General features: G+C 44.4%; 1 protein-coding gene across 1 annotated transcript; it reads right to left on the reverse strand.

Moving 5' to 3' along the window:
• Window positions 1-3169: 3169 nt before the first annotated feature.
• On the reverse strand, window positions 3170-9673 carry LOC307206772 (leydig cell tumor 10 kDa protein homolog). Its single transcript, XM_079960184.1, has 3 exons — window positions 9458-9673; window positions 7225-7280; window positions 3170-4311 (listed from the first exon to the last, which is right to left on the reverse strand). Exons 1-3 carry the CDS (start codon window positions 9561-9563, stop codon window positions 4171-4173), a joined length of 303 nt encoding a protein of 100 aa, XP_079816310.1. The 5' UTR covers window positions 9564-9673; the 3' UTR covers window positions 3170-4170.
• Between the last annotated feature and the right edge of the window lie 1210 nt (window positions 9674-10883).

The raw sequence follows: 10883 nt of genomic DNA on the forward strand, positions 1-10883 counted from the left end.
TGTGCTGCTCTGGTTCGCCAGAAGCGGCTTAGTCATGCTGGCCACATGACCCGGAAGCTGTACTCCAGCTCCCTTGGCCAATAAAGTGAGATGAGCACCGCAACCCCAAAGTCGGTCACGACTGGACCTAATGGTCAGCGGTCCCTTTACCTTTACCTTTAGACTTGCTAAGATGTATAAGACTGAATCAGTAAGTGCTGGAGATGCAATGAGGCTGAGGTTACGTTCTTTCATATGTGGTGGACCTGTAAAGGGGTAAAAGAGTATTGGGAAATATTTCATAATGAATTGAAAAAAATGTTTAAAAGTACTTTCCAAAAAAACCCAGAATCCTCTGGGTTGGGGATAATTCAGATGGAAATTCCTAGGTGTTAAAAAAAAATATTTATGTATGCTACTACAGCGGCCCGTTTTCTTAGCCCAAAAATGGAAAATGAGCGAGGTCCCAACTAAAGAAGAATGGCAACTTAAACTGATGGAATATGCGCAACTTGCGGACCTAACATATAGAATAAGAGAACAAGAAGAACATACGTTTAAAGAAGATTAGAAAATGTTTATTGAATATATGGGGGGAAATTGAGTACACTTGAAAATGTTGGCAGCATTAAGATAAATTCAACAGTGTAGAGAACCTGCACAAGCAACGAAACCCCCACATATATTAAGCAAAATAGAAACATCACCACCCGACCCCACCCCCACCCATCTTTCCCCCCTCCACCTCTTTCCCCCTATTCTTCCTAATGTCTGTACAAATGAAACCAATTTGTAAAAAAAAAGGTACATAAAAAAAACGAGACACATTGCACATACCTTTGTAAATCAAGAAAATCTTTAATAAAAATAAATTTAAAAAAGAAAAATTACAGTGTAAATAAGTTTTGATGGATGTAATAATAGAATACTGGATGGTTTAAAGGCTCAGAGGGAAGCCAACATTCAGTTACCACTGCATATCTCCAGAAACGATGCTACCAGATCCCTTTTGAAGTCTCAAGTCTTTCTTTTAAAAAATCCTTGCAGCTGTTTACTAGACTTATCTTCCTGTTTCATCTATCTGTCTGCTCCCCAAAACTGGTAATAAGGAGCCTCAAAAAGAAAAAAAAAAGAAAGGAAAAAGAAAAAAGAGGGTCATCCCTCAATCTCAAGGAAAAGGCTTTTACCTTAGATACTTCCTCTCCTTGATGGGATTTGATCAGGCCAGGGCTTCCCCAGAGGAGGCAGGGCAGTTTTGAAATAGGAGCACTGAACTTGGAGCATGTCCAAATGGGAGTTTCCCACACTCTTGCTTTTGGCACCTCAGTCAAAAGTGTGGACAAACCCCCTATCATATTGTATTGATCTTACCGTTCTTTCTTCTTCCAAGTTCTATTTGTCACCAAAGGACCAGTTCAGATGAGATGTTGTACAGCTTGAGAAGTGAAGGCGCATTGAATCTGCTCAGGTTTACCCTACCCTCCACACACACCCCAACACCATTACAAACACAGTTGAGATTGTTGTCAGCATGTGGACTATGTCTCTATCAAAGCTGGCTTTTGTTGTGTGGCATTTCCTCCCTCGTTCCGTAATCCCCTCCTCTGTGTCTTGTTAATGCTCTTTTAGTCAAAACATGTGGTGTTTGTGCGTGTGCCTTAATTAAACAGGAGTACAGATAATCCAAAAGGGACTGTGGTCTAAACCACTGAGCCTACGGCTTGCCGATCAGAAGGTCGGCGGTTCGAATCCTCGCAACGGGGTGAGCTCTCGTTGTTCGGTCCCAGCTCCTGCCCACCTAGCAGGTCAGGGGAACCTTTACCTTTACTGATAATCCGCTGGATGGGGTGTTAGGTGCACTTCCTGACAATCTCAACATGACTGCCAATATCTTTAGAGTGCATAATTCTGCCCCTCAACAGGATTCTCTGGGCAGCTAACAATGGAACACAATAAAAAATAAATATATTTCAAAGTAAGCAAGCAATACCTGCAGAAATCTCAGAAGCCCAAAGAAGATGCTATGTCAGATTTCTACTGGTTGGGAGTGGGGTTTAAGTTAGGGCTGCCATACGTCCAGATTTTCCTGGACATTACTGGGATTTGAAAGGCAGAATTGACATCTGGGGGGATTTTCTGAAATGTGGCGTCTTTTCCTGGATCTTAGGCAAGTCAAGTTTGTTTGTGTTTTTGTAAATGCTCAAAAACTTTCGGGTTTGCCTAAGAAAAGCTCAACAATTTTGAGTCCTTCTAAAAAATGCTCAACAACTTTTAGGGTGTCCTGGTTTTTACTTTTTGAAATATGGCAACCCTAGTTTAAGTGCCCTGCACAGTTCCTTGTCTATCCTAAAAGACCCGCATAACCAGAATTATGCAAAAACTGCAAAATAAAGTATTCAAAATAAGAGAAAACATGCAAATTTGCTTAGTATGCATAATTTATACATGTTGCAGAATCCAGCTTCTCTTGTTATACACTTCAGAATTCCCAATTGTTTTCTGATTAGATCTTTTAAATATGCATTTTACATTTTAGCACATTTAATAAAGCAAGTTGCCATAAGGAGTCCACACATTTTGCCTAGTCTAGGTGGCAAATCTTAAAATTTGTGGTTGCAAGTATCCTGCCCCTCACCCAAAGAACAGTGCCTGCTCCCAGATTGTGGGCTGCATCTCCAAAACGCTCGCCGGCGACCTTGCGCCAGTCACTGCCTTGCAGCCTAACAGGGCTGCTGTGGCAATGAAATGAGGAGGGGAAGCACCATGTACACCTCCGTGAGCTCATTGGAGGAAAAGGAGGGATATATAAATGCAATAAATAAGGATAAAGTGGTTGTGTTTAGCCAGATCGTGCCCTCTGTGTTCACTAACTTCTCGCCTCCACTCCAGGACATTTCCAAGTACAGTGGTACCTCGGGTTAAGAACTTAATTCGTTCTGGAGGTCCATTCTTAACATGAAACTGTTCTTAACCTGAAGCACCACTTTAGCTAATGGGGCCTCCTGCTGCCGCTGCGCCGCCGGAGCATGATTTCTCTTCTCATCCTGAAGCAAAGTTCTTAACCCGAGGTACTTTTCTGGGTTAGCGGAGTCTGTAACCTGAAGCATATGTAACCCGAGGTACCACTGTAAATCTTTTAGACCTGTTCAACTGACAAAACTGCAAGATGAAATGCTCTGAGTTAAGAATGCACTTTTTAGATAATATATTTATTAAATGTGGTGGAGATACTATAGTGATAAACAAACATCTGCAGCAGTTACAGGAACAGGGATTTCAACTTTTAAAATTACATTTGGGATTCCTGATCTGAGAACATATACCTTGGTTTTATGCTATCTCCCTGTAGAAGAATTAGCCACTATGAGCAAGCCACAATGGACCTTCTGGGTTCCAAAAGCAATCAATAAAGATCATTTCAGAAACTTTGCAAAAGGAACAAGGTCGAAATGGGCAGCAAAATAACACTGTGTGGACCCTCAGAAGGCAGCAGAAAGGGGACAGATGACAGAAGGGATCCTTTTTACTCAAACCACAACACACACGTGAGTAAATCACACTTGTTTCCAGGAACAGCTAAAAACCTCAAAGCTCAGTTGGGAATTTCTGCTTCTTCATGCAGACATTCAAGCCCTATAGAAAATAGTGGGTTGAGATTCATCCTAGCCTGCTGGGTCCTGCCCAACATTCACACACTGGACTCCCATGTTTGCAAAGACACCCACATGTGTGAATACCAATGTGATATAGGTGTCACACATGCCATGTCTGCAGACCCACATGAACACATGAAGTCCGTGTCTGATTCTGATTCTTGATGTTGCTGAAACACCAATGGGCAACAGCTCCAGTCGCTCCTACAAACTCTACCCAGTCCAAGCTAACTTTGAAAGAATGGCTTCCATGGAGGTCGTTAACGAGAAGACAAATCCAAATATAAAACAGGGGAAATGCTGGGACTTGAACCAATATTACATACAACAGAGCTGAAAAACAAAGCCCATCTCTTCACCTAGGCACAGAACAGCCCACCTGGTTTCTCGTGTGAAGGGAAGCTTTCGCCACCAACTGAAATGTTGCTACGTTATTAATCTGTAGGCTCTTCCAACACTACAAGGCGGGTGTCATGGGTACAGTCGTCCAGCCATATATGGCTGCTCTCCGCCACCCACTCAGGTACACAGGTCATAGCTAAGACTTGCTGGAGTGGCCTGGCTCTTTTGTGGTGTCCGCTTTGGGGGCCTTCAGCACACTCAGTTTCTTGGATAGTTTAGCGCTGGCCTTCATCACCACTTCGTGCTCAATCTTCTTACGGATGCCCACCTCCAGGTTCTGCAGAGAAAGAAGTTTATATGACAACTAAGCAGCTATGTACCTGAAATGTCCCAATGTTATGGTGTGCCATTGAAGTTTGCTTATGGGGTGGTGGGTATAAGGTATTTCTGGTTTTTTAGCGGGTGGCGCTGTGGTCTAAACCACTGAGCCTCTTGGGCTTGCTGATCGGAAGGTCAGCAGTTCGATTCTCCGTGATGGGGTGAGCTCCCGTTGCTCGGTCCCAGCTCCTGCAAACCTAGCAGTTCGAAAGCACGTCAAAGTGCAAGTAGATAAATAGGTACCACTCCGGAGGGAAGGTAAACAGCATTTCCGTGCGCTGCTCTAGCTTCGCTAGAAGCGGCTTAGTCATGCTGGCCACATGACCCAGAAAAACTGTCTGCGGACAAACGTTGGCTTCCTCGGCCAGTAAAGCGAGATGAGCGCCGCAACCCCAAAGTTGTTTGCGACTGGACTTACGGTAACTGTCAGGGGTCCTTTACCTTTACCTTTTTATACTACCCTTGATCAGATATGACTCCAGGCTGGTTTACAATAAAAGCAAACAATACAATCCACATGAAACAACGATCAAAAACATCCTAATGAAAAGAACAGTAAGGTGAGTTCGAACATACGTAGAAGGCCTAGGAGAATAAAAAAACGTTTTTGGCTGGAGCCTAAAACATAAAGCTCTCCCCATGGTCACCACCAACCTCACTCATGACAGAAAGTATTGGTAGATGCAGGTCAGTGTGGGAATGGGCCTTCCTTTAGATACCCATGAGAGCCAAGGGCCTTAAAAGTCAGCGATTGTGCCTTCACTTAGGCTCAGAAACAAATAATAATAATAATAATAATAACAATAATAGTAATACTAATTTACTATTTATACCCCGCCCATCTGGCTGAGTTTCCCCAACCACTCTGGGCGGCTCCCAATCGAGTATTAAAAACAATACAGCATTAAATATCCTGGAGAACAATACAGCATTAATTATCCTGGAGAACAGGCGAAGTCCCAGCAAACTGGAGGAGGGCAAATGTTGTCCCTATTTTCAAAAAGGGGGAAAGAGAGGACCCAAATAATTACCGCCCAGTCAGTCTGACATCAATACCAGGGAAGATTCTGGAGCAGATCATTAAGCAAACAGTCTGTGAGCACCTAGAAAGGAATGCTGTGATCACCAATAGTCAGCATGGATTTCTGAAAAATAAGTCATGTCAGACTAACCTGATCTCGTTTTTTGACAGAATTACAAGCTTGGTAGATGAAGGGAACGCAGTGGATGTAGCCTACCTTGATTTCAGCAAGGTGCCCCACGATATTCTTGTAAAGAAGCTGGTAAAATGTGGTCTTGACTATGCTACCACTAAGTGGATTTGTAACTGGCTGACTGACCGAACCCAAAGGGTGCTCATCAATGGTTCCTCTTCATCCTGGAGAAGAGTGACTAGTGGGGTGCCACAGGGTTCTGTCTTGGGCCCGGTCTTATTCAACATCTTTATCAACGACTTGGATGATGGACTCAAGGGCATCCTGATCAAATTTGCAGATGACACCAAACTGGAAGGGGTGGCTAACACCCCAGAGGACAGGATCACACTTCAAAACGACCTTGACAGATTAGAGAACTGGGCCAAAACAAACAAGATGAATTTTAACAGGGAGAAGTGTAAAGTATTGCACTTGGGCAAAAAAAATGAGAGACACAAATACAAGATGGGTGACACCTGGCTTGAGAGCAGTACATGTGAAAAGGATCTAGGAGTCTTGGTTGACCACAAACTTGACATGAGCCAACAGTGTGACGCGGCAGCTAAAAAAGCCAATGCAATTCTGGGCAGCATCAGTAGGAGTATAGCATCTAGATCAAGGGAAGTAATAGTGCCGCTGTATTCTGCTCTGGTCAGACCTCACCTGGAGTACTGTGTCCACTTCTGGGCACCACAGTTCAAGAAAGAAACTGACAAACTGGAACGTGTCCAGAGGAGGGCAACCAAAATGGTCAAAGGCCTGGAAACGATGCCTTATGAGGAACGGCTAAGGGAGCTGGGCATGTTTAGCCTGGAGAAGAGGAGGTTAAGGGGTGATATGATAGCCATGTTCAAATATATAAAAGGATGTCACATAGAGGAGGGAGAAAGGTTGTTTTCTGCTGCTCCAGAGAAGCAGACACGGAGCAATGGTTCCAAACTACAAGAAAGAAGATTCCACCTAAACATTAGGAAGAACTTCCTGACAGTAAGAGCTGTTTGACAGTGGAATTTGCTGCCAAGGAGTGTGGTGGAGTCTCCTTCTTTGGAGGTCTTTAAGCAGAGGCTTGACAACCATATGTCAGGAGTGCTCTGATGGTGTTTCCTGCTTGGCAGAGTTGGACTCGATGGCCCTTGTGGTCTCTTCCAACTCTGATTCTATGATTCTATGAAATATTAAAAACTTCCCTAAACAGGGCTGCCTTCAGATGTCTTTTTAAAATAGGATAGTTGCTTATTTCCTTTACATGTGATGGGAGGGCGTTCCACAGGGCGGGTGCCACTACCGAGAAGGCCCTCTGTCTGAGAACCAGACAGAGAACCAGAGAAGTTTTTTAAATTCAGATGAGCCATCTCAGCTAAAAGCACAGCAGCTGAATCTGTACTAGTTATAAACTGTCTCCAGGGGCAACACCAAATGCAATGTATTGCAGGAGTCTAACCGAGAAGCTACTTGAGCATAGAGCATGGTGGCCAGGCTACCCCTGTCCAGAAGCAGCTACACATCATGTCTTAGGCTAAGCCAGTGGAAAAGTGCTCCGTGCCACTGAAGACAATTGATGATTGGTCCGTGGGTTGAAAACATGCGCCCACATAGCACAAGCCTCAGAAGGTGGTCTCTGCCGTTGCTGTTTCCAGAGTGTCACTTTGGCACGGAGGAGTGTGGGAGCATCTCACCTTTTTCAGTTTCTGCTGCTGGATGACCCGAGCCTTCTTGGGAGCAATTATGCGGCCTAGGATAGGAACCCAACACAAAGGAAATAAATTATCTTTCACTTCTACGCTGCTACATCTCCTAGGCAGAAGCTATGCAGGATATACAGATATGCAGAAAAGAATTTGCCTACCAAATATCATTGTTTCTTACTAGATGGGCAACCTTCTCTTGGGCTAGATTTGTATGTAACCCACTGTCACTACTCAAAATATTTAAAGTACATAATTTGTAAAATAATAATAATAATAATAATAATAATAATAATGCAGAAGCTGTTTCAGGAGAGTTACAAAGATCATGTACAGCTGCACTGGACAGTGTGTTTGTTGCTCTACTCTGGAGACTCGCCTGGAAATTGCCACAGGCGCAGAATGCTGCAGCCAGAGTGCTGTATGGAGAGTCTGGCCATCCACACATTACAGTACACCTATATTGAGAGAACTGCACTTACCACCAAGTAGCCACTGAGCTGAGCTCAGTGTTTTATTATTAACATATAGAGCCTTGAACAATTTGGGACCGAGGTGCCTAAATGATTCCTTTTCCCTGCATCAGTCTTGGTTTAAATATTCAGCGGAGGCCTTGTCAACAGAGCCATGGCATGCCAGTGTCACCTGATGGCAGGGTCTTCTCAGTGGTGGAGAATGCTCTCCTCGCTGTCATTTGTAGGGTGCTTCCAACATTTGTTAAAAACAACACCTCTTTATTGAGGCTTTCCCTGACTGTCAACTGTATTTCTTACATCTGCAGAAGTTGCTTTTTTAAATAATATGATTTTAATGTATCTTGCTATGTTGCAAACTGTGTTGGAATTTTTTAAAAAATAGCAAGGAGTTTAGAAATGTATTGAAATAATTACAGTGGTACCTCGGGTTAAGTACTTAATTCGTTCTGGAGGTCCGGTCTTAACCTGAAACTGTTCTTAACCTGAAGCACCACTTTAGCTAATGGGGCCTCCTGCTGCTGCTGCGCCACTGGAGCACGATTTCTGTTCTCATCCTGAAGCAAAGTTCTTAACCCGAGGTAATATTTCTGGGTTAGCGGAGTCTGTAACCTGAAGCGTATGTAACCTGAAGCGTATGTAACCCGAGCTGATCGAACCGATTCTGAGGAAAATACCCCGTAGTACAGATGACACCTATATCAGACACTTCCTAGCTAATAAAGAGCCCGAAATTAACAGGCCTGTGGCAAAGTATTGTTACATTGCAACAAGAATAAGACGAGCAATGATGTCAGCAACGGAGTCCAAATTGTAAACACCGAAGGAACGATACAAACAGTAGTGACTTTTGAATTTAATTCTTAAGACCTTAACAGACAAAACCTGGTCATAAATACAAGTACCAATTCTGTGAATTGGCCATATTTCCACTGTTATTTGTAGCACAATACTGCTACAATGCTGTATTTCTTTTATAAGTTGCTTTCTTGTCACTGACCGTATTAAAGATATTATTAATATATTATTAACCCGAGGTACCACTGTAAATCCCCACTCAGCCTTATTTGCCCATCCAATTTATTTCATTTACACCCCACCATCCCTCCGGAGAGCTCCAGGCGCTCTACATGATCCCCTCTTTCTTTGCACGCATCCCTTTACCATCACAACCTGTGCCGTGGAGAGGCAGCCCAAGGTCAGCGGCTGAGTTCTTATGGCTGTGAGAATTCGAATCTGGGTCCCCTCCAAGTCCAGCGCCCTTAACCGCTATGACTGCGAACTCACCACCCAGTCAAGTCAATATGGCTCCCCCCCCCATCGCAAGGAATCAAGGGAACTGTAGCTCGCTAAAGTTTCTTTCCATTGTAGCCCTGAGAGGCAAACCACAGTACTCAGGATTCTTTGCGGGAAGCGACCTGCTTTTTACGCATGGCGCGCGCGTAAAATGGGAACATGGAGGGCGCTCTGGCACCGGCTTCGCGGATCACGAATAAAGAAATGAAGGGGAGGAAAAGAAACCTCCTAATTTGGTCTTAAGTCGCTTGGATTGCCTTGGGCAAGAGAAAGCGACTAAAGTTTTAAAATAACTCATAATAATTATTCCTCATCGCGCGCTTGGAGAGGAGGGGGTTCTTTTTTCGCGCACCCGGAATGCTTCCGAGCGCGCACAAAAGTCTCCGGAACCGGAGGCAAAGTTGCGAGCTAAGCCGGCGCCCGGGCGGCCTCTGTGTCCGTCCCTCGGCCCCTACCTCCTTTGCGAGGCCCCCGGGCCGCCGCCACCGCCGCCGCCGCCTTCGCTTTCTTCCCCGCGGAGGCCGCCTTGCGCGCCTGGAACTTGCGCTTCCCCTGAGCCATCGCTCTCGGTCGCCTTGCCTTGGGTGGTCGGCTCACTTCCGCGCGCCCTGGTGGACGGAGGGAGGGAGGACTCGAACCCGGAACTGCAGGCGCAGCTGCCGGGATGCGAAAGGGCACGAGCGGCGCGCGACCCGGAAAAGGCCGGCAGGGCGCGCGCCTCCTCGTGCGCAGGCAGCGAGGGGAAGGCAGCTACGCAGGCTGCTCTTTTCATGAAACTAGGCCAGCTTGTTGGCAGGATCCTGGCTCAAGCCACAAACGATTTATTATTATTATTTCATAAAGTGAAAATCCGGAGCTTTTTTTTTTTTTTTTTTGTCACAAGCCTGGCAAATCTTGATATCCTATGCTTGATCTGATCACATTGATAGTCTTTACTTGGACTTTGTTTTTAACCCATGTGCAGCTGCACTCATTCTACGTGCCTATTTCAGTTTTGTTGTTATAATTGTTCTGTTTTATATACATTATAAAACGGAATAACAAAATTTGTTACCAAAAAACCACGCACGAGTTACTTTACCAACTTTAAAGAGGCTGGAATTAAGCCACTAGAGGTTGGGGGAGGTTCTAATGTTGTTTTAATTGGTTTAATTCAATTTTGATAAATGCTATGCTTAATAAATTGATTTGGTCTTTTCTTCTGTTGTGCTGTACCCCAAAGTTGAAGATAGGGTAGGGGGAAAATAAATTCCACTTGATTCCATCCTGTAACTATTCCCTATCTTTAATAAATACCTTTAATGTGGTTTTTGACTCAGCCTCAAATAGCAGTCACTTTGTATTAATGGTTGATTTTGTGGCACAGCCAGCCATTCCCACAACTAAGGCCTAGGATGCCCCCCACAGCTTGTCTATGTTGATCTTGTATCCGTGCATATCAAAAACACGTTAAGAGACACAGCAAACTATGGGTTTGGAATCTGTAGCACTGTTGGCTCATTTTGTACCATGAAGTTTGGCTTCTGTTATGTAATCCAGAGCACCATGGCTCTTCAATTTTAAATAAAACAGAAGGTACAGTGGTACTTCGGGTTACATACGCTTCAGGGTACATATGCTTCAGGTTACAGCCTCCGCTAACCCAGAAATAATGCTTCAGGTTAAGAACTTTGCTGCAGGATGAGAACAGAAATTGTGCTCCGGCGGCACGGCAGCAGCAGGAGGCACCATTAGCTAAAGTGGTGCTTCAGGTTAAGAACAGTTTCAGGTAAAGTACGGACCTGCAGAACAAATTAAGTACTTAACCTGAGGTACCACTGTACATGTTTCTGACCTCAAAGATTAGTAATTTAAATCAGAAGTTTCGTGCTGACATCAGGC

This window comes from Podarcis cretensis (genome assembly GCF_951804945.1).
Source record: "Podarcis cretensis genome assembly, chromosome: 17".
NCBI classification, from domain to species: Eukaryota; Metazoa; Chordata; class Lepidosauria; order Squamata; family Lacertidae; genus Podarcis; species Podarcis cretensis.

Excerpts from the sequence above, each read along its gene's own strand:
- LOC307206772 (XM_079960184.1), bottom strand. The coding sequence starts at position 9,563 with ATGGCTCAGGGGAAGCGCAAGTTCCAGGCGCGCAAGGCGGCCTCCGCG. Across the intron at positions 7,281-9,457 it reads CCGGGGGCCTCGCAAAGGAG|GCCGCATAATTGCTCCCAAG; the intron begins GTAGGGGCCGAG and ends TTCCTATCCTAG. Across the intron at positions 4,312-7,224 it reads AGCAGCAGAAACTGAAAAAG|AACCTGGAGGTGGGCATCCG; the intron begins GTGAGATGCTCC and ends CTTTCTCTGCAG.